The 23253-nt window shown below is 43.6% G+C and overlaps 1 protein-coding gene and 1 long non-coding RNA gene across 5 annotated transcripts in view; one reads left to right on the top strand and one right to left on the bottom strand.

Moving 5' to 3' along the window:
- Nucleotides 1-23253, bottom strand: part of BMP2 (bone morphogenetic protein 2) — a 142125-nt gene that overhangs the window by 4714 nt on the left and 114158 nt on the right. Inside the window, exon 5 of the mRNA XM_080408212.1 lies at nucleotides 1-23253. This exon is cut by the window's left edge and continues 4714 nt beyond it. Within this exon, the coding sequence (XP_080264338.1) occupies nucleotides 23241-23253 (13 nt within the window). The 3' untranslated portion in view covers nucleotides 1-23240.
- Nucleotides 1-23253, top strand: part of LOC308071978 — a 378690-nt gene that overhangs the window by 293902 nt on the left and 61535 nt on the right. The window lies entirely within an intron of this gene.

Here is a 23253-nt window from a genome sequence, read left to right as displayed (position 1 = left end):
CCTGTGCTGTCCTGCCCTGGAGCAGTGGTCATGGGGCCGCAGTCAGCCCCTGGGTTACCTGAGAAGTGACTCAAATTATCTAGGGAGCCTTGGGCTACTTCATGCCAGTGAAGCCCTGCCACACTGGGAGCTCTTTTGTTATTTCTTAAATGAAGATACCACTTCGGCTTCTTACCCTCGGTGACTGGGATGGACAAGAGGCTGTGCCCATTTGCTCTGTTCAAATGGTGCAGCTCTGCTGAGCACCATCTCCCTCGGTCTGTTTTGGTGGGGAGGGAAGCACCCAGAGTGATGCACTCACTGGGATGCTCTGTCGTGTGAGCAAAGGGCCCTCCTGCGGAGCACACCCCGAGAGCTCAGCAGATGAGCTGCGTCGATGGGGTTTGTAGAATTGGCCCTTTTGGATTGTGAAATATCCTTGGAACTTGCCCTTGTTCGTGGTGGCACTAACTAGCCTTTGCTGTCACTGAGATGGAGATGCTGTGAGGCTGTTGCTACCCAGGGTAGCAAAAAATAATAATAAATGATAAAAAGTTGCCTTTTTATCATCATGGAGCACTGGCTGAGATAGTTACCTTAAAGTGAGTTCCCATCGAGCAGCCTGACATCATTGGATACAATTACTGACACCTGTTTAGTAAATAATAAAATTACATCAGATCTTTTCAGCACCAGGTTGTTAAAAGAGAGCTCAAGTGCAGATGTAACCTCCAGTATGAATAGGAGAATTCATTAGGCATCAAGGTCTTTAAACTCATTAGGGTTAAACAGCAATTTACCTCACACCCTGACTGTTAACAAGTGATTTAGTGACAAGGGATTGACAAGGTACATTTCCCTGGAGGGCACAATAAATAATTTTTTTCATCCTGAAGCACTTTTGCAGAAATGTTTATGTATCTGAGTATTCAAAGTTAATTAATTTCCAGTAGTTTGACAGAGGGCTTGCTTTTAATGACTGACAAAAATCTCGTGCGAGTTCATCTCTTTTTACAGTATTATTGGTGAACTTTTCCTGCATGATCTAATCTCACAGTGGAAAACCAAATAAAGATTTATTGGTAAGCAGGAATGAGTTCACTAGCCTGCTCAGCTGGCATTATAGATGAAGACAATGCTTTGACATTTTTGGAAATAGTACTTTTCCCTGGTTTTGGAAGCCACAATGGTCATATTGAGCACGTCACAGCAGCATTTCTCAAACTGTGCCATGGCTGTCTTTGGGCAGACCATCAGTATGATCTTACCTGACTTTCAGACCCACTGTTCCTATTGCAAACCAAAAAAAGAAGCCTTTAGCTATTCTGGTTGTCTCACATTACCTTTCCATTACTGTTTAAAGACTTTCTTTATGATCTCTTAGAGGGTGGTTGGGGTTTTTTTCTGCTCGTTTCAGCAGGGGCTTGTTGAGGTATGAGTGATAATGGGAGACCACCATGAGGCAAGAGGCATATTCCTCCACATATCTTCCATATGGCCCAAAGCAGGAGGATTTTGGTGCTGCCTCTTGAATAGTCCAAGCAAGAAGCCCAGCTCACCAAAAGGAAGCTGAGGTTTTAGTTATGGAAACTCAAATCTACATCAGGCGACGTCACCAGAGATGAACTTATCTGTGTGGGGTTTTTCCATTAATGCTGAACTGATTCAAAATGCAGCATTTTGCCTTAAGGTGTTTATCTGTGATTTTTAAGAGTTAACAAAATGGAAATTTTCATGTAGAAAATTTCTGAGCTTTCATCACTCCAAAATTTCTCCCAGTGGAGCATTTCCAGCAGGTTCTAGCTATTAATACATGTCAAAGCAAGTGACAGATTGAAGGGTATTTTTAAATGCTCGTGTTAAGTTTTCAGTGCTTAATTAAACAACGCTCTACTGTGTGCCCATTAAATTCAAATAATGCCACTCCAACCACTGATCTAAGGCTTTTAAATGATAAATTGTTTGGCCTGCAGCTTGATTTGTGGTTATTGGTAACTTCACTTGCCACTTTCACTTTCAGAGCTGTTTTGGACTTAAGAATCCAAGCCCTCTGGGTCTGCCTTTTCAGTTCAATTTTGCTGCCTACCCATGATTCAGACTCCTGCATTTTTGTTACTTCTTGCAGAGATTGGGATTTATAATTTCTGCCAGGGTATAAACTACGTTGATCTTTGCTGGGATGTTGGCATAGCATTCATAGCAAATAATTTAAGCAGTTAATTGCTCTGAATTTTAATGGCAAGAAATTGGAAGATGTTAGGGGCTCAGGAATGGGTCTTTTGCACATAGCTGGAATTCTAACTGTGGCAACAGCCTTTCTGAAAATAGTTACCTTAAAATGATGTGTGGATTCCGTGTTAGAGCAGATCTCCCAGAGATATCTAATGCAGTAGATCACTGTTGAGTGACTTGAACAAAATGCTAGAAAGCGGTCATCTTATTTAACCAACTGAAGCCTCTTGCTCTCTCTGGCACTGTTTGCTGAATTGGATGAATGATTTTCCTGTGTTATGTCAATGTCCTTTCTTTAGGGAGTTTTGTGTGCAAGCTCAGTCTTAGGGCTGATGACTTTTGTGGTTTCTTTATGGGCAAAGAAGTTTACGTGTTAAATGTTTCACGCATGTGCAGTAAGTTACCTATGTCCTAAAGCTATAGCATGGTCTCTGATGTTGCTGCCGGTTTGGGATCGCCACGTTTCCCACCTTAGCAGATGTTATCAGACTTATGATATTGCTGTTTCAGATCACTTTGTCCAGGTGGCCTAAGTGGAGCTGTAGGGGTTATGCTGGAGGAAATGTGTTTCGCAGGAGCTTTTGGTCTCCCGCAATAGCTGCTGTAGCAGGAATTTCCCTCTTTGAAATTCATAATCAACAACTCATTTCCATTGAAAGTTGCACTTTCAGCGGCCAGCCCCTCAAATGCACTGAGATACCTAAATCACTTTGTGGTGACTAAGCCCCTCTGGAAGCAGGATTTAAACTTTTTAAGCTGTGTAAGTGTTTCTGCAAATCACTTGTTGGTTCGTGAAGTAACAGGCACTGATGCTTTCTTTGGCAGTCACGCTGATGGTCATGTTCAGAAAGCTTCAGCCGGTTGTTTTCCAATCCTCACTAATATTTCGGGTCAACAGTCATGTCTGTCAAGCCTATCCTATAGCACTTGCAAGCCTGAAATACTTTGTACAATGTTAATGAGGATGGGAGAGGACTTTTCCTGTCCTGGGAACGGACTTAGCATAATAGTTTTCTTGTGTCAGTGTAAGATCTGTTCTGCCGATGGGGTGGAAAGAAAAAGGCCTCTACAAAAACAGTAGTTTGATTTTGCTGCTTTCGCTACACACATCCCAGTGGCAAATGACTTCTCTCCAGATGAAAGCGCATGGTGAAAGAAGAAAGCAAGGAAAGCGCCAAGGTAATTTAGAGACCGCGAGGGAGGCATTCCTTCTTCCGCGAGGCCTGTCTAAATCCCTGCTGAAATACAGCGTATCATGTTTTAATCCCCAAAAGTTTCCTGCACAGCGTTATTTGTGTAGGCTGTTCCTTTCCCACCCACAAGAAGGAGGAAAGAAAACACAGGCTCCTGCTCTTACACAGTTTGACTTTTCCCAAGAGTTTGGAGATTTTGACTGGGGCAAACTTCCCACTCAGCTGACACCCCGTTACCTGAAGGCCAGGCGCTTGGGCCGGGGGAGAGGGAGCTGGCTGGTGAATGCAAGGCACAGCGCTGACCGGAGTGGGTGCTCCCGCTCAGCTGTCTTCTGGGGATTATTTAATGCCTTGTTTCCCAAGTGGATTAAGCTGAACACGGTAAAGCTGCTATCAGTATCCACCCATGCAGATATTGATAAATACCTGTGCCGTGATAACTGGCCTGATTTGTTTTCCAAGTTAGGCAAGCCCCAGAGTGAAGACTTTTGAAAGTCTACGAGAAGTTCAGCAACACATAAGCTGTTTGATTTTCAGCAGGATTCGTGGTCATCTAAAGATAGCCAAAGATGACGAAGTGACTGCAAATACTCATTCCAGTTCTGGACAGCTGCTCCAGTTGAGTACTTTGTGCCTCATTTCTTGCCCAAGATGATGTTTCTGGTTTATGAATGTTGGTGGAACTCATACCAAAACCCATGCCTTCATGCCAGCACCCCTGCTATTGTGAGACTGTTTCCTAGTACTATGGTGCCAGCCAAAAATCCATAACTAATAACGAATAGCCAAAGTGCGAGCAGTTCATTAACATCCCATAAGGTGTAATAGATAACATTTACAAATAAAATAGGATTTATTTTCTTACTTTTCTAAGATTGATAAAAGAAATCAGGTACTGAAATGAATTGTCCAAAATTCTTGTCTTTACCCCACTTGCATTTTTCTCAAATATTAGAAACTTATAGATAGATTTCAGCTGACATTTTGAAAACTGATTCTTTTAACTGAGGTGGGAAAAATAATGTCTTTTTAAAACAAATTGTTTCCTTTTCTTTAATTGCTTGTTCTTAAAAAGTGCATTTACACAAATCTATTATTTTGGTTTTTTTACAAACAGGTGAATTCTGTCCTTTTTCATCAATTATTTCTCAATCGGCTGTTGAATGTAGATTTTGTATTATGTGTCTAGAAAACTGCGTTTAGGTTTATTTTTGCTCTAAAGGTGTAAACTTTATTTCTTATTACAGGTTCATTCATCACAATGTAGTTACGATATGTTTGCAGTTGCATAGAGTTGCAACCAGTCCATATAATTGGAAATTAAGCTTCTATGACTGGGTTACTTATTGTATTTGCTCTTCATAGGCATCCTTTTGGAAACCTAGGGTGTAACGGCAATGTGCAGCCTGTTGTTCCACTGTGCAGGAGTTAGTGGCCCTGGCATAGGCCATATCCACAGTTTCTCTCTACAGCACCTGATGCAGTGTGGCTGCCACGCTGTGACTGCACCATGACGCGATGCCTGTATGACCTTAATATCACTGGGGTCACTGTCTTTACAGAAATTAATGGCAATTTTTGCTTGGTGTATAAATTTCAGCTCAGTTGCAGGTGGGTGTAACTAGCAGGATTGGACAAAGGCTAAACAGGGTTGCAGGTCACGTGTGCCAAAGGCAGCGGATTTTGAGATGTACGCATGGCCATAAATGAGAAAGGGGAGGGGGGAATCTGTAAAGAACACAAAGTATAGATTTATTTATTTTTTTTTACACCTCTGGAGCAATATGGCGATGTAGCACCATAACTACCTGGAGCTGGCCACATTGTCTACCTACAGCAGGACTGGGCCTTTGGAAAGGGCAAAGAAAGAGCTTTGTGTTTTACTCCTGGGGCTCTGCATCTGCCATGCTTTGTCTTCAGTGATCGATCTATGACAAAACCTGGTTTAATAGAGCGCGGTTTGATTGCGCTTATTTTTATCAAGCAAAAGTTCTGTCACGAACAGGTTTTGATTGTTGCTGGTTACAGCTGCAGTCAAGCGTTTGCTCAGCAATTGGCTTTGTTGCCTCTCAGCTCTTTTTATATAGTACTGCTGAGGTTCAGCGCTCGCCTGGGTTATACCAGGTCAGCTTTTCATGTCTTTCTTTTTCTTTCTTTCTCGCTCTCCCTCTCTCAATTTTTTTAATCAAAAAGATTTTTATTGGTGCTCTGGAAAAACAAACACAACACACTGCTGTGAGTTTTGTAACTGAACCAATAAAAAATGAAATTCGCTGATGGATTCTTTAATAGCAGCAAGTGAGCCCAGTTTCTAAATGGATTTTATATTGTGCCATTGTGTATAAACAACATGCAATGCGATAGCCCTGTGCTGAGGGCGGCTGTGCCGGGGGGAGTGCCTCGAGGACAGGGAGACCTTCCAGGCCTCTTGTTCCTTGTCCCAAGGGGTTCAGGTGTGCTTTTGGGTTAAATATACAGAGGAATGGAAGTTGCCGAGCCCAGGTGCCCTAAGCTTGCTTCAAAGCTGAGCATACACAATCTGTCCTGGTTTTGTGTCACCTTTAATGGTTGCTTTCCATGCGCCCCGCTTGCGTCTGCTCAAGGTATTGCTTTCAGAGCCTCAGCAGTTTTTATAAAAGCAGTTTTGAACACTTCCATTTAATGAAACAGTCCCAGAGAAAACATTCAGAGCAAGGTTTTCAATGCTATTTAGGAACTCCTAGGCAGGTGAAGGTGCCAGCTTGGACTCTTCAAAGCATCGTAGCATTTTGTTCCCCATCGTTTCCTTGAGGCCAGTCCCAGAGTCTGGTGAGGACAAGGGACAGGCTCAGGCTGACCATGGGACTGATGCAGAGCGATACCGTCACTTTGTACTGGGTCCTGTCCTTGGCCAGAAGGTGCCTGTGGGGAGCCGGTGTGCTTGGGCCCTTCTGCTTTCCCCATGGCAGAAAAGGCAGTTCTGTCTCCTACCAGGCACCGGGATGTGGAGCATGACAGTAAGTTCCTGGACATGTGTTGTCTGGCTCCAAAACAGAGAGATTTTTGTAGCTTTTAAAAACCAATGTAAGATCTTGCTCCACAAAGTGCAGTGGAAGCTGCAAAAAGCACTGGCTGGCTGTTGGCAGGGCTGGTTTATAGGAAAATAACCGAGGATAAACACAACTGTAAGTCCGTCTGTCATTTCTGTGGTCCGAGGCTTGGCAGCGTCGCCTCGGAGAGTGTGGCTTTGGGACTTATGTCCGTTCCCTCTTTTGGGTTTTCATCCCCTACATGTTTCATGCTGAAAGGTGCTGACAGAGAGCTTAGGAAGGTCCAGAGCAGCACTGCCTGTCCTCTCCAACTCACCTGGGGCTCAGGTGTGGAGTGGAGTGTGATGGGCAAACGACACTGCACTGGAGGTGGTGCCTTGCTCCAGATGACCTGTGTCAGATGGAGGAAAATGGCCCTGATGGGTGAGAGATGCTCATCTGTCATGGAGCACACTGGCTGCCAGGAAGGGGGAGATGTTGGGGCCACACTGGTGACCTGATTATGCAGTGCTTATCTGCCCAAGGTTCGGGCTATTATCTGCACCGTGTTTTGCTCAGGCTTGGTCCAAAAAAAATACATAGAACAGCTGTGGGGCTGTGAAAATGATTTTCATCTGTTTGGCTTTTAAAAATGAATTTACATCAATCTTTCCATGGTTCCCTCCCACCCACACCCTCCCATCTTGTCTCAGCTATTCTTTCAGAGGCGAAGGAGGGAGAGCTGGTGCAAGGGAACATCTCCATCCCACTCTTTTTCTGTGCCCCGTGTCACTCCCAGAACATGCTAGATGTTTTACCAAGGTTGCTGAGGTGGAAGCTGTGCACAGGCTCTCACAGAGCAGTAACTCTCCTCTCTGGCAGAATGTCGTAGCTTTTTTTGGTCCTTTTTAGTTTCCCCTGTGCAGAGAGGAAAGCAGTGACTATGTTGAAGACCTCTTGCTGACGCTGCAGGCAAGAAGGGACCAGGGAAGACAGTGCTGTGGCTTCCACTTCTGTCTCCCTCATCAGCAAGATCCAAAGCAGAGTGTTCAATGCCCAGAGGAGTTTCTGCAACCTCTCTAACTCCTGTGACCCTCTGTTCATCAGATCTGTTCCTCAGGGGATTTTGGGGGGGTCCGTTCCGCCCTGGTCAGGAGACGTACAAGCCCTGTTGTGTATTACAGTCCTTCTTGTGTGTCACTGAGCAGCAGCCACTGCCCACACTGGGGCTGCTGAGTGTCTTTTAAAAAAGAATAGTCCCCGTGGCTTTACATTATTTCACAGCATTTTTTTGCCCTTTATTTTTAACAGCATATTTTTCTTTGTGCCCTTAAACCAGTGAGAGGAGAGCTCTTCTACCAGACTCCCGTAAAAGACGGCTGTGTGTGCATGTGTGTTTACACGTGTCTTGCACATAAATAATCATAGGCTGGAGAGGTACTGCTGGCTTCGGGCGAAGCCACATTTTTGCTCGTGGCATTATTGAAATCCATCTCCTGTGAACTGTAATTCCTAGAATCCTAGGGAGGGAAGAGAAAAATAGTATCAGGTGTTTTTTCTTTCTTCCTTGTTAGAAGACTATTTAATCTTTGTTGTAGGGTGAGAAGGTGAAGCACCAGACCTCAAAGTAGGCTGCAATAGGATCCTGGCAAACTTCCCACGTTATAAACTCTGTCCATAGGCAACACTTGTTTTGTGCCAAGTTTGCTTAGCTAAAAATCACGGGGCCCGAGTTTCAAAAGTGGATATTTGGCAACAACTAGTGCTGTATTATTTTTGTCTTAGCAAGGAAAAAAAAAAAATCACATTGTGAATGGCAAGGAAAAAAGTGTTGGGGTAGTTCCTTCTGGGTAAACTGATGTGACTTCATTTCTGTGAAACTGACCTCCCTTACGAAGTGTTTTTATATCCCGAGATGAAATGTGTAAGATAACAGCCTGGTATTGTTATCATGAGGTAGTAATAGTAGCGTGTTTGTATTGTTTATGCTGCGCTCATTGCCCCACTTTCTAAGATCAGTTGAAGTCCATGGAGTTGTGCCAATTTTCCTTGGCTTATCTGTCTTCCTATCTTGTTTCTCAATTAGAGGAAGTAAATGATCCTTTTGTTTTTGTCTCCCCTTTCTTTGGGAAATGTTAAAGAAGGGTTCGAATTGCAGTGGAGCAGCGGTCGCTGGGTTACCAGATGGCCGATGAGGGACCTGGAGGTAATTCAGGGGCTCAGGGCTGATGGCTGGCTGGCTGGATGCACACTGGCATTCCCGGGGGTACATAAAATCTGGATTTCTTGCCTGCCTGCTTCACTGCAGGGCTCCAGCTTTGCAGGCTTGCCGTGAGCCAGGGCGCTGGAAGTGGAGGAATCAGGTTTGACTTCCTTGCACTCCCCGCAATAGCACCTGTCTATGTTATTTGGCAAGCTCCAAGAATTGTGTTCTAATATTAATTATGTTATCTAGTCTGCCTTGACAAGTACTTTTAATTATTAAAATAATAAATGGATAAGAGGAATAAGTGAGTAGGTGCTGGCCCTTACTGCACATCACCCTCAGGTTATGCCATCTTCTAAAGCATTCAGTATAAGCCACTGCTGGAGAGCCTTTCAACAGGCTTCCCTGTAGTGATAGCTGAGTTTGAGGTAATTGAGAAACAAAATAAATTAGCTCCAAGTTTCCGTGGCAAGATTGCTCCCAGTACCAGAACTAGGCTGTCTGAAAGGAACTGGTGTGCCCTGTCACTGCATGCACTCGCATTGCTGAACAAGGTGCTTGCAGTTGTGGTTTCTCCTTATTCCTAATAATGAATGACATTCCCAGTATGCCAACATATTTTGGTGCATGCCAGGAGCTTTCCTACTTCCCTGAGTGGGAGTTTACTCTCTGCATACTGAAAAGGATATGAAGGCCAAGACTTTCCATGGCGGGAGATGTGGGGTACTTTAATTTTAAGGCACCAAAAATCCAGGCCTTTAGAGGAGGCACGACCTGGGGGAGGGAAGGCGGTTGTTCCAGTCTTATTAAAACCTCATCCTGCTGTCGGGTCTCAAGTCTGGCATTCAAAATCATTAGCATTCTTTAAATTTGGCCTAAAAATCCCTATGAAAAGTTACAGCACGTGCTGAGTAACTACTTTTCACAATGTAATAACTTGGCCCTTTCAAAGAGTAGATTTTAGAAGCACATATTACTGACTAAAGGCTTGCCAAATTTCTTTTTTCCTTTCCAAACTCCAAGCAATGATTCATGGAGACTCATCGATTTTGTTTCTAACAAGGTGCTGTTCTCCTGTTCACAAAACTAAGGGGAAACAGAGCAACATTTTGAAGAAATATGTTTTGTCTAGGAGTTGAGGCATCCAAAGCAATACAGAAAAAGCATTTTGAGATTAAAAAAAACCCAAGCATATGGTGTTATGTTAACAAATGTATTTTAATGTGAATTTAGCATTTACAGCAGTTTCAGGTTGATTGCACTGAGGTCTAAAGTGCTCTGTGTGCAAGAAAGCAAATCAACTAGCTATTTGCTAACACGTGTACCTTGTGTGTGTATGCATGTGTGTACGTGTGTACACGTCACACATCTGAATGACACTAACGGTGGGCTGGGCCCACTGACGGGAGTCAGTGCATTCTCAAGCTGTGAGTTCATCAAGGTTTACTTGTTAGTAAAGAGCTATTCATTAATAAAATCACTGCGGCTTCTGATAGACCAAGGACGTGCTCACCCTGAATGAGGGTGGCAGCACGGGGCCCCTGGTGCCAGCTCCTAGCAGCACCCACCCTATGGGATGTTTCTTGGAGCAATCAAGTGCTGGAGCATAATACCTGTATGGATCAGATCGCTCTGTTCACCCAGGCTGGGCTTCGTGCTCGAAAGGAGAGCCCAGAAATGTGAGTAGCCCAAACCCTAGGGAGATTAAACGTGAGGAAGGTTCAGAAAATCCCTTTAGTTCCTGTGTGAACCAGCCATGGCTGCTGCAGAGACACCTCTCTTCCAGTGCCTTTTCTAATCCCTCTAAGAACGATTACTTGAGATAAGAGTTCAGCTCATCTCCTTCTCATTCCTTTCGAGGCTTTGTTAACAAAACCTGACCCAGACTCTTGCAGCTCGCTCCTCTCTTCTCTCGAGTCTGAAAAAGCCCAAGTCTACCTCACTAGCAATATTTTCTTCTAAGCCTGTGACCAGTCGGGCAGTTTACTTCAGGGTATGATCAGATTCCAAGCCACAGTGTGAAAATGTCAAAGGTCCCTGGAAAATATGTAATTACATTTCAGATTTGGAGGAAACAATTAATGAAATGGAATTTCTTGGCCCTTTGCTCTGTCGGATGATATGTAGTAGCTTGCCTGTGAGCTGAAGTCTGAGTACACTTATGGCACAGAAGAGTTTTTATCATTTTAAAACTTAATTATATAGGCTGTAATTAAGCTATATACAAAATGTCTGGTTCTTTGAAGTATATTAATTTTGGGGAAGTTCTCAAGCACCCAGTAGCTGCAGAACAATCATGAAAGAAGACAGGGCTTGAATAATGATGACAGTTGCAAGCCACAAATAATAGGAACAACCTTTCCAAAACAAAGGGTTTCACATTTTCCAAAAGTATGAGCATTATTATTTGTGTGTATTTGCAATTTGTACATGCCTTGGAGGGACTAACCTCAACTATAGTGCTTGAAATAATTGTGGGATGACATAAATGGGCACTTCTCTATTGAGGCAATCACTTTTCTCGCAGCATGCCAGTTTTTGTTTACTATTCAGCAAACCAAAAAAAAAAAAAATATCTCTGTCTATGTCTAAAGTAACAACCAGGACAGGGTATAGAAATAAATTAATTTGTTTTTTTTGAAAAAGGGGGGTGGGACCTAAGTGCATGTTTCATGTATATATTTCTGTATTCTTGCAGTGAGTATTTCAGGAGGGGGGCTGCATGTTGCTGTGTTTCCATACCTAGTGAAGTGACATTCCTGCAAATGACAGAAATATAGCTAATGAATTGGAAACAAAAATACTTTCTCATTTGTTTCAGCCTGTGCTATGTGGTGTCTATGTTAATAATAAGTTCCCCAAAACCACTTTCAGACTTAGGTCTATATGCAGTTGGAGATGAAGGATTTTATTTCTTCTTTTAAAGGACCACTGTGAGTTTTAAATTAAATTGTCCCTGGAAATTCTAATTATTTTATGTTGTCTTGCCTTCTTGCTGTGGTGCATCTGGTGGGCCACTGTGCATGGCCCAGAGTCAGGATTTCAGCATCTTCAATTTTCTCTACCACCTGCTGCGCTCAGGTGCCAGCACCCATCTGAGCATCTCTTCCTCGTTCCACACTGGTTGACAACAGTGACATTTAAGCTCCTGTCACTAAGTGGGAGCGGAGGGGAGAGCCCTCCCTCTCTGAACGAGGGAGCTGTGCTGCAGGCAGATGGTCATTTTGCAAATAGCTGTGCTGGTTGGGACGCAGCTTCCCACACTAGCTGCTTATTCCCTCTCACCACTGGAGGTTTGCAGTTCCGTGAATCTGCTAGCAGAAGAAATGAGTTGTGCTTTTCCTATGTTGCTTCAGGCAAAATCCCCGAGCTTAACTTGTGTGGCAAACAAAGATAGTTTGCGGGCCCGTGAATGCCTCTCCTTGAGAGAAGAGGCTTCCCAAGCTGCCCAGGATCCTTCCAGGGATTCAGTTTCCCGTTGCCAACACTTGTTGTGAAGCCTGCTCTTTACCTGCTTCTCTCCAGAAAGGTTGACTCAAAATAACTTGTTTTCATTTGACTTCCACGGAAACTGCTGGAAAAGCTGTGTTTAGCTGAAGGCTTTATAAATAGTTCCCACTGTAAAATCAAAAGCAAGATTTTTAGTCAGATGGGAGTCTCCTTAAAACTGAACCCAGGTATGGAGCGAGGAATCCTTTGTCTTCCTTTCCGTCTGTGGGAACCATTGCTTTTCTGCTTGCTCACAGCAACGGGGAAGTTAATGGACTGTTCCTGGCTTTCTTAGCCACATTTCGTAAAGGCAAGTTATAGCCTGGGAAATTGGCTGTCAAGCCAATAAAATCATGTGGTTGCACTACACCTTTTTGCATTTACACAGGCTTAGAAACGGAGATAAGCCTGGAGAGGTAGAAAAATCTCTGTATTTGTAAAACAACCATTTATATTTCTTTATTTTTCCTTCTTCCTTTCCTTTCTAAGGGAATTCCAGGGCCTGCCTTGATATAGCAAAGGCAAAATACTGTTTTGGTAAAAAAAAAAAAAAAAAAAAAAAAAAAAGCAACTTTGACTTTAAATGAGATGGGTGAGATCTTGGGGGTGCTGGTGTGAACTCAGGTCATTGCAGTAATATGCACACCTCCACAAAGGAAAAATATTCTCAGAGCAGGAACTTAAATCGTATCTTCATCCAGAAGTGCCCATTAGACGTACTTCCATGGATTTCGAAGTCAGTGTATGTTAACTTTATTAAAACAAGTGAGTGTGCAGTACCACGCTGGAGGTTTATTGTACATTGAGTCACATCAGGGCAGCTGTCTGCATGCGATCCAAGTAGGAACACACTTTGTTTCCAATTACGGACAATGAGCAATTAATGCGCTGAAATGGAATGAAAGGGAGGGACTATTTACAAAACCCCTGCTTCTTTCTCTCCCTATAAACCATAAATCACTCTAAAAAAAATTAAGGAACTGTTCAAAAATAGCTCAGAAGCTGGAGGAAATTAATAATAATGGGTCTGTGTGCATTGCAACAAACCTCATTTTCATGGCAGCAAGGGGGAACCCTGAGACCCGTGTACATGGCCACCAGCGGCATCCTGCGATGTGTCTCTCAGGCTGCAGCAAATAATCCTGTCTTTTAGATGAGTTTATAAAAATCTAAACCTTTTTAGTTCCCCTCCTAATTGGATTTATGTAATTTTAGTTTCAGTGGGGGGAGGTTTTGAAAGGGACAAATAGAAGGCAGGCACCTTTTTTTTTTTTTTTTTTTTTTTTAATTGCTTCCAATACGTTGTTACTTCCAGAGGTAAAAACCAAGCTTGGAATCTCGCTGTGCCAGGAATGCCTAAATACACAGTGAAAGCAGTGGTGCTGCAGTAGCCTGGGCTGTCCATGGACATAAGGCAGACAAGGCTCGCAGGTACAGGTAATCTTGTTTGTTAGGCCAACTTGTACAGCTGGAACAGCTTTTGGGCACACAGACCCACATGGAAAAGGCTTGTGTGCCTGAAAATGTGATTATTTTTTCCAGCCATTCTAACTCGTCTAATTAAGGTTTGTGGGGAGAGTTAGCTTCGTTCTCTGGCAAACAGAAAGCAGAAGTAAACAATGCATTTTAAAATGTTAGGAAACGTCTATCTGGACAATCTGTATTCCTGGCCTACAGAATTTCATTAGGTGTTGGGGCACAAGGCTTTAAGAGCATTTTTGACTAGGGTGCGCTCTCCAGAAAGCCTCTCCTTCATCTTGCTTCAGGAGATGCGGATTTACCAGCCTGGGGCGCTGCATCCTGGGCCATTGGCTATTCGCTCTTACTGCCAGATACTCGTGTCTCCATCCAAGTGGGTCTGGTCTGGCCTCTGCCTCTTGCCCATCGCACTGACAAGGATTAGTATAATGACATGTAGCAACTTAGGAGCTGCGCCGATGCAAACTGTACAGAATGCGTGTTGATTTTTTTGTGAAGGAAACAAATGATGACTTTCAATCTGCTTTCTTAATTTCCCATGTGTTTCTTGTCATTTTTATTGAATGGCATGAACTTATGTGACTTCGCAAACACCGGATTTGAACTTAGAGCTGATCTTCCTGAAAAATTTTATCAGTGGTTAGGAAGAAGAAAATACATTTCTAACGGTTTTACAGCAGTTTAGTTCAGGGATTTTTGTAAAGGCTTGAAGGACGGGGCTAGGTTTCTAACTCCACCAGGTAGTAGGCTTAGAAGGGGGTTTTCTGTGAGATGGTAGCTGCTGTGCGGGACAAAGGAATTCTTGGCGTGCAGAACCCTAGTACTGGATCCATCCCTAGTGATCTCAGAGCTGGAAGGGAACAAGCAGAGAGCACAAGTTCGTAGTGACTGTCCAAGTTGGTTGAGTTTTTTTTTAAAGTAAATGTGTTGTGGTTGGAAAATGCTGATGTGTCAAATCTGAAACGTCTTACAAGAAAGGGTCAGTTTTGGTCAATTTTTCATCTGAAGAAAAAGCAAGGTAGCGAAGCTCTAAATTGTGCAAACCAATATTTTTGGCATTTTTCAGATAAATGTCATGTTTTTCCCATCTAAAACAATACGTTGTATAGAAACATTCTCATTTTTGTAAAAATATTGGAAAAGAGTTGTGTGTCCAAATCCTAATGAAACATTACAGAAATGAAATATGTCAGTTATTCTAATTTTTTTAAACTTTCACAGCACACAAAATTGCCAAGGTTTTCATCAGAACTCATAATGGGAAATATTTTCAATCCATTAAACATTATGTTCGGTGAAAACTGATTCTCAGCATGTTCAAAGCCATCTTGTGACACTTGTTTCAATCCAACAGTCCCATGTTAGCTCGAGGTCAGCAATGTTCAGAGGCTTATGACTTCTTTGAGCATGCCCCGGCAGCCAGGGAAATCTTTGTGCCATCCTAGCAGGGCAGGTCTTCTCTGGTTTAAGCCTGCTGTCCGTGCAGGCACGGTGCTTCGAGGGCCTGTTTCTGATGCCAGGCAGGAAGAGGTGTAGATCCCTTCTCTGAAGGGAAAGGAGCTGCAGTTGCAAACGGGAGCAATCAGGGCCGCAACCTGCTTTTTGCTCCTTTCCTGCTCTGTAGACACTGGAGCCATTGACTGGCAGCACACAGTTGCCGTCCAAGCTGCCAGTGAACATCCTCAGCATCCTAACCCAGAAGCAGAATTTTTTTTCCCAGTGGCTAACGTTATTCATGCAAGGAAGAAACGCTAGAGAAACAGGCACGAAGCAGTCAGGAGAGCTGAAGTCAGCCGGGGAGAGGAAGAGGTACCAGACGATCTCAGGGATCGCATCCCACTGCAGTGTAGAGCAGACAGAGAGAACTACCCTGTCCAGTCACTGGGATGGGGGGGGGGAATCTGTCACTCACGACAGCAGTTTTGCCTCTGATAGATGTTTTAGCTAGTGGGAGAGAAGCAGGATACAGCTGTAAAGGCAGGGTTCCCTCTCTGTTGTACCGTAGTACCTGGCCAGGTGAGCTAGGAGAGCCTTGTCCCCAGCAGGAGCTGTCTAGGCTTGGCCTGTTGGGCCATGCTTTGACCTTGGTAATGCACACAAAGCTCAGCTTTGGAGGTGATTCTTTGTAGTTTCTTTTTTCCAAGTCTAGGTCATCAGAAAAGGGGTGTTTTGGTTCCACTGATAACCTAGTAATCAACAGCTCTTCACACTGAACCATAGTAGTAAAGGTTAAGTAAAAGGGTTGGAGGGGGGAGTGTGTTAAGGTTTTGTTTGCTTTCTTTTATAATGGCAAATTTAGCTAGGACAGCCACTTAGTGGTTGTCTTAAGGGAAAATGGTCTGTTAAAGTATCTCAGGAACATTGTTTCACTATAATCAGTTACACAAGTTTAATAGCTAGAAATGGTTTCAATATTACATTTTTTTATTTAAATAATAAAACCATATGTTAGTGGGATAGCATCATAAGGAGATAATTCGGTGCAGGGAACTGTTACTTTGTTTTGGAATTAGACTAAGTCATAAATAAATACTACTTTGTCTTTAAGTTAGAAAATTGTTCCCATCCAAACAGTCTCTTAAGACATTTTCCACCTGTTAAAGGACATGTAGTATTGGGAGTCTTTCATAACAGTGGAAACTGGCTCAAACTTTCAACGGGTTTGTAAAAAATAAACCAGCATTGATTTATGAGTTGAACTACGACAGGGAACATGTAAGCAAATAAAAACAATGAACTGAGAAAAAAGCAAATATACTGTTGATTTGGCACCGCATGAATCATACAGGAAAATCTGAGAGGAATAAGAGGAACGAGCTTCAGAGTGATGGATTGGGAAAGGGGATCTGATCCCTGGGTAATGAAATGTGAGGGGGTCTTGCCTTCTGCTATTGACCTAGAGGTAGCCTGGAGGAAAGTGATACCTTCTGACTATACAGTGTTAGTTAAAACAATCCCCTGGGCTCAAATATCAGCTATTAAAATAAATTCAGGAGACAGAGGAAGCGATGTTTATAAGTTGGAAGTTTGAGCTGCTTTTTAAACAATTGTGGATCTACAGATTCTGAACTGGAAACGTGATATGGCGGGAAGAGGGCAAGAGGAAATGACAAGAGGGTAAACTGGGGGTGAGGTGGTAAAGAGCATGGAACTGGGAGGAAAAACTGGGGATGGAGAGAAGAGGCATTCTTGTGGGGCCAAGCAGAGAAACTCCCTACACATATTCTTGCTTCACCTTCTCCGTTCTGAGCACCATGGCTGTATATGAGGATGCCACAAAAACTCAGACAACCCAAAGATAACAAGGGTTTACAGTACATCTGGGTGTGTTTGGATTTTCAACCATAATTATAAGAGTTGGTCACTATTTTCCAACAGAACGTTTTTCCTCCAGAAATGATTTTCATTGAAACTGAGGTCTTCCATGGAAAAATGGATGCGGCTTACTTCTTGGGGTGGGGGGGTGGGCAGGGGGCAGGGAGTTGAACTATCTAGTCAGTAATAAAAACAAGGATGCTAACATCATAATAGAAACCTTTCAATTTAATTGCAACAGCACCACCACCACCACCACCGGAAGAAATCTTTAACAACGAAAGAAATCTTTCAGTTGACCACCAACCAATTTTGGGTTTGGAACAAGAGCATTTTTTATAATAGTGGCATTTCCCTTAAGTGATCGCTTGAGTTTCTGCACTGCTCCAAAGCATTTTTGGAAAACTGAAACTCTAATCTGGGTAGCTGCATGACCCAAGCATTACAGTGATGCATTTGAAATGGCTTGGCCTCTCCTCTGTGGTGTTACCCTGTGATGTGATATTTAAGCAAGTTGTTTTTCCTGCTGTACCTATTTCTTCTAGCCTGGAAGTTGATTAAAAAGTAGGATGTCTCCTCTGCAGAGTGAATGCTGTTATGCAGTACTGATCTTGGTTTGGTTTCTAGCTACTATATATATATATATATTTATAAGTCTGTATTACATAATTTATAAAAATGTAAGTAGGAAACATGATTAGTGGGTTTGGTCTCCTTACAGTTATTGTCTTGCTTCTCTAGCAGGTGGAATTGATTGCTATTCAAAATAATAGTGAGCCTCGGACTGTCAGAGCTTTTTTTTCTGTACTTGATGCTAGAGCTGTATTGCATGGCTTTTCCAGATGACCTTTCCCCATTTGAGATCTTGCTTATGTCTGATAATGACACACAAGCAAATCCCCATCTGTTCACAAGCACATCCCTATCCTTTTGTTGTACTTAGTATTTCCACACAGTTGCTCCAGTAGGAGAGTCTTATGCTGAGACTCGCCTCATCTATTCTTCTACAATTTATGAGCAGGATTGGTGCCTGGAATTTCCCGAAGCACCGAGTGAAAGACAGGCTCAGAGACCCTTGTATACAATTCCAAAAAAAAAAAAAAAAAATGTGAAAGGCAATGAAATCTGAGCCTGGGCTTTCAGAGACAACTTGACAAGTCAATTGCCCTGTTAGGGGTTGACAACAGTGACCCTGATAGTAGAAATGATCCGTTTCCTCTGGTTTAATTTATCACCACAGGATTCTGAGTAGCTGCTCAGTAGCGCAATCTTCAGACACTGATATAACATCGATCCCAAATGGGATGTTTTGTGAAGAGAAAATTTACAGTCCTTTAAAAAAAAAAAAAAGTTCAAGAAAGCCCCAGGAATGCAGGACATGTCTATTGTTCAGAACTGAATCTGATATGTGAAGCCTCACATTTAATATTCCTTACACAATATTGGATGTTTGTCCATGTTGTTGTGTGCTTTTTTAGGCATTTCAAACAACGTTCTCAAATAATTTCATTCTAGAGATGTAGAGAGCAATATTCTTGGTCATTCAGAAGTAAAGGGGAACAAAAAAAAAATCCTTACAGAGTATGTCTAGGGAATAATACTCAAAAGAATTTGAATTTGCTTCAGACTACTTTTTTTATTTCAAAAGCACTGATAAGATATTTAGTTTTGGGGGCCTGTTCACAAAGATCAGAAATTTTGCGAAATATTTTCACAAAAGTCACTGCAAGCACTGTTGCCGTCATGTTGCATTCTCAAGAAAAAAAGGGGGGGGGGGGAGCAAATTTATTAAAAAGTACTTGAAACGTTTTCCTTTCATAATTTTTTTCTTAAATTAGAGAGTGCATAAATGACAGATTCCACTGAAAAATTGGAAATTTGGTCTTGCCTGGTGCATCTCCTGCATATCTCCTGAGCTGCTGAGCCAGGGGACCAGTGCTCAAGCTCAGTTTGGGTACTGCTTTCTTCATGTTGTTAAACCAAAACATATTTCACAGGTTAGAAACTGAGCCCAAAGGATGTTGGAAGGGCAGAGGTGATTGAGAAGTCTGCTTTATGCTCTTAAATTAGGAACCTATGCTCCCTATATGGTCGGTGAGTGCACCACTCCTGGAAGCGCTCTGAATCACCCCAGCCTAGTTCACTGCACTGGCTATAATGGAAGCCTGAGCTCTTAATATAGGCATTGAAATTAGATGTTTTGAGTTAGATGGGTGAATACCCCCCCGGTGCAGTGCTTCCAGATTTATACAGGAAGTCTGTGGCAGAGGCAAGAATTGAACCCAGCTTTCCTGTGACCATCTTTTTATTCCCAAGCCTCCAGTTAAACTGTAATCCATCTTGAACCACTTACTGGAAATAGTTCCCTAAAAATAAATTGAAAGTCTAAGTGATCAGGAAGTTTACCTAAACTTCAGAGGCAGGTTAATATGAGAGTACTTTGTACTGACTCATTGGACTGGCTCTTCTGGCGGAGGGCAGAGCGGTACGGGTGCTTGCTGCTCCTCTGCAGGATGACTTTGTTAGTCTGCTCCTGGAGATCAATTGTTCCTGTGAGATACATCCTCCAAAATTGCACTCGTTTGGCCTCATGAAAAACAGGCATCGGTGACATTTGGGCAAATGATTAAAAAAAAAAGAATGGGGATCTCAGGTGAGGGAAGGCCACTTTGCATACAGCACTGAAAAGGCAGCTGATGGGAGAAGTCTCCCTGTAGCTGGCAGGAGGATGATGTTTCTCACCAAATTCTTGTGACCAGAAGGGAGGTTTGCAGCCTGCCGTGGTGTTCCAGTGGGGCCAGTTTCCAAGGCAGCTGTTCGTGCCAGCAGTGTTACCTGTAAGTGGCTTTAGAGCGGGTTTGGTGGAGAAGTTAGTCTGTATCAAAGGTCTAACAAATTTGAGAAGTAATATAGCCTCTTATACTTGAACTGGTTTACTCCTGAGCACAATATGTGTGTCACTAACAGAGACAAGGCTTAAATAAGATGACAGGACAAAAGGTAACTGACATAACTGAACAGCTGTAATTTTTACAGGGGTATGGTTTTGGTTGGTTGGTTCTTGGATTTTTTAAAAAACTCAGCTTGGCATAGACTCGGAGCAAATGCAGGGAGGTGTGCATTAACAGCAGAACAGCCTGGGCTGGGTGGAAGGTGCTGGGGCTGCAGATGTGCTGCCGCTCTGGTCAAGTGGTTGCAGGTCTCCATGAAGCCATGGCATGAACCTGGGGCAGCTGCTGGGACTGGTGCTCGTGGTAGTGGTTTCAGTTAGGAGTTCAGGTGCAAGGGTTCCCTGTGGTCCAGGAGAAATCCTGATGGGCGTCAGCCGCAATATGATATGTGGAAATTGCGGATCTGCGTCATGTTGTTTGATGGTTGATGGCAAGACGTGATTCCTGCTGGGGCCGCTGACAGAGGCGCAGGAAGCAAGAGCTGCAGAACTGGCTTCAGAGCTCTCGTCCAGAGCGTTACAGGTCCTCCACCTTCACAGAAAAGATCTGTGGGTTGTTGTTTTTTTTCATTTTGCCCCCATTTAGGTGACAGTGTTATTACAATATATGTTTTGTTTTGAAATTAAACATGTATATAGCTATATACTTGTGTGCACATATGTGGGTGCAATCTTTTAAGATTATTGAATGTAGAAATACATGAAAGTTTAAATTCTAGTGAGGAATTTCATTGTGCTTTGTTTCTGTCTGGACGGGAATCACAGATTTCAGCTATAGAAGGACGAAGATGGTTGCTTGTGCTTTGTCCAGAGGCAGAGCTGTCCTTAAAAAGATATTTCTTAAACCAGCTCTTATCAGGTCTGAATGTACAGTCAGACATTGCTTAAAACTGGTTGGAAAACAGCAAAAGGGTTTTTTCACCCTGATGTATGTGAAATCTCTATGGGAATGTTTACATTAGACCAGCGCCTGCCAGCTTTACAAGGACAGCTAAATCCCTGTTGGGGACCTTGTATACCACTGAGCCTATAGACTGAGATAAGATCTCACCAAAGTATGATGCAGACCCTGGTTTTTAAGTATAGGAAGCAAAGGGGCCTTGTTTTCAGGGATGCTACATACTGGTGTCCGGGGGAGATCTAGAAACGGGGGTGTGAAGGTGGGGATTTTGCAGTTTCTTCAACATCATGTAATGAACTCCATCCTGATGAAATACGAGCCTCACTAGAGGTATTATGAAACCTAACTGAGCTGGAAAACCTCTAAAACTGGACCCCAAAAAATCCTGTTCCCCACGTTTCCTTCATGGAGTGATGTTGTAGACTTTTTTTTTTTTTTTTTTATTTCCCACTCCTGTCCTCCAGGGAGCACATGAAGAGCCGTGGCTGAGCTCCCCAAGGGCAGCTGCAGCTGGCACCCTTCTTCCCACCATGGGAACGAGAATTTCTGGTCGGCAGCATCTGGCCATACTTTCCTCTATAGCAAGTCTCTTACCACCTGCTTCTAGAAAAGAGGGGTGTGTTAATATGGCCCCGTGTGTCCTTACCGCTCTGTTTTTTGGGCACACCTTCATGGCAGGAATTGCAACGTGTAGATGTCCAAAAGGCAATAAAGGGGCTTGGTTATTGCTGGGGCATATGTATGTGGGTACGCACATAAAGGAGTATGCGGTGTGGTGCTGTGCTGCTGGCACTGGGTCTGTGCAAGCCACCAGTTCGCTTGGAGATCCTCTTTTACCTGGCAAGCAATGGCATGGGTCAGGGCTGCAGGAAAAGCCTGTGTGAGAGAGAGAAGGACGGAGACGTAGCGTCAGTGGAAGAACAAAACGGATAAAAAAGGAACAGGGAGGGCAGCGATGTTTAACTCAGACTATGGGAGTAACTCTCCAGAGACAACACCCTTTTTCTAATCTTAGACTTTCTTGGGAGATGTATATGTCTGCGTGTTTGTATGTATAGGTATACGCACAAAAGCACACTCACATAAAAATGAAAAAGCACACACAGCACTTACTAACCCCTCTGCTGAGGGCTGCACACAGGTCTTTTCTAAGGTTTAAACCTGCTCGTGATAAATGTGCTGTTATTCTGGCTGCAGCTTTTTAGTTCTGGGGATATCAATTGAATTCTTATTATGAAAGCAGAAAATTGGAGTTACATCTGGTGACTGACGCATGTGACAGTATCACTGCGAGGAATTTCGGTTTCCTGAAGCTTTTCAATTAACTCGGTGCACTTTTCCTCAGGTGCTACGCGTTCGATTTTTCAGCGTGTGCCTGCTTCCAAGTTGTAAATCAACGAGTAGGTTATTGTACTGTCGTAGGAGCTCTTGTGCCAGTAAAATGAAACAGCAAATAATAAACCCCAAGGAGATTTATATAGCCTGAGTTGATGAAACGATTACTTTCTCATTCCTAGGCTCGCTCAGAAAGGCGGGTTAAAAGTAACTAAAAATTTACAAGAGCCTAAAACTGAATCTGAAAAGTACAACCTCAGCAACTTATTGGGCTTGGCCTAGCGAGCGCCAGATTTACTGTTTGCAATTTCTTCAACTTGTTTGGTCATTTTTATTATTTTTTTTTCGACTGTCCCCTCCCTGGGTTGATGACAAGCCTTGGCAAAAACATCTGTGCAAATAAAGCAGGGGACAGAGTGAAGGAACCTGGCAAGGAGCCCCCTGTGTCTGCTATGGCAAAAATGTTTGATAAAAGCATCCTTTCCCCCAAACAGCCTGAAGTCTCTAGGGGTCATATCTCACGTGGCAGATGAAGAGCCTGCTTGGGTTATGGGTGCCAGCAGCCTCAGCCAGGCTCTTTGGGCTCCTCACCGTGGGTAGTTTCAGCCGGGGGCTGAGAAACCTCCCCTGCACTTTCAGAGGTGAGTGAGGAGCCCAGACTTAGGCAGAGTGGTGACATCTCTCCCCGGGCCCCAGTCCCTGCACCCAGCACTGTTAGCAGCCTGCGCGTGGTTGCTGTTCCACACTAAATGCCGGTGCAGTGATGGGAGCAGAGACCGAGCTGGTCTGCGCAGCGCTGTCACCGGCTGAGCCTGACCCGCGCAGCCCTGCTGCAGGCACGGACCTGGTGTGCGGGGTGCCGGTGAGGCTGTATGTGGCAGGGACCTAACGCTCTGGCACCAGCAGCACGCAGCGGTGAGCCAAGCAGGTGCCAGGGCATCAGCAAAACACTTGCAATTGGCAAGCCTAGGACCAGGGCAGGGAGAGACGAGCAGTGGTTTTGGGAGCGATGGGAGGACTAACCACGCCACTCCAAAGGATGTGTGTTGTTCTTACCCCTTCCTGATACATCAGCTTGATAAATGCTCTGCTCACAGCATCAGGATTAAGCTGGCAGCGCTTTCCGTTCAAGATACGTGCGGAGGTCCCACATTCACCTGGAGCAT

The sequence above is a fragment of the Falco punctatus genome (assembly GCF_963210335.1).
Source record: "Falco punctatus genome assembly, chromosome: 12".
Classification (NCBI taxonomy): domain Eukaryota; kingdom Metazoa; phylum Chordata; class Aves; order Falconiformes; family Falconidae; genus Falco; species Falco punctatus.
This window is presented reverse-complemented; position numbering and strand designations above follow the sequence as displayed.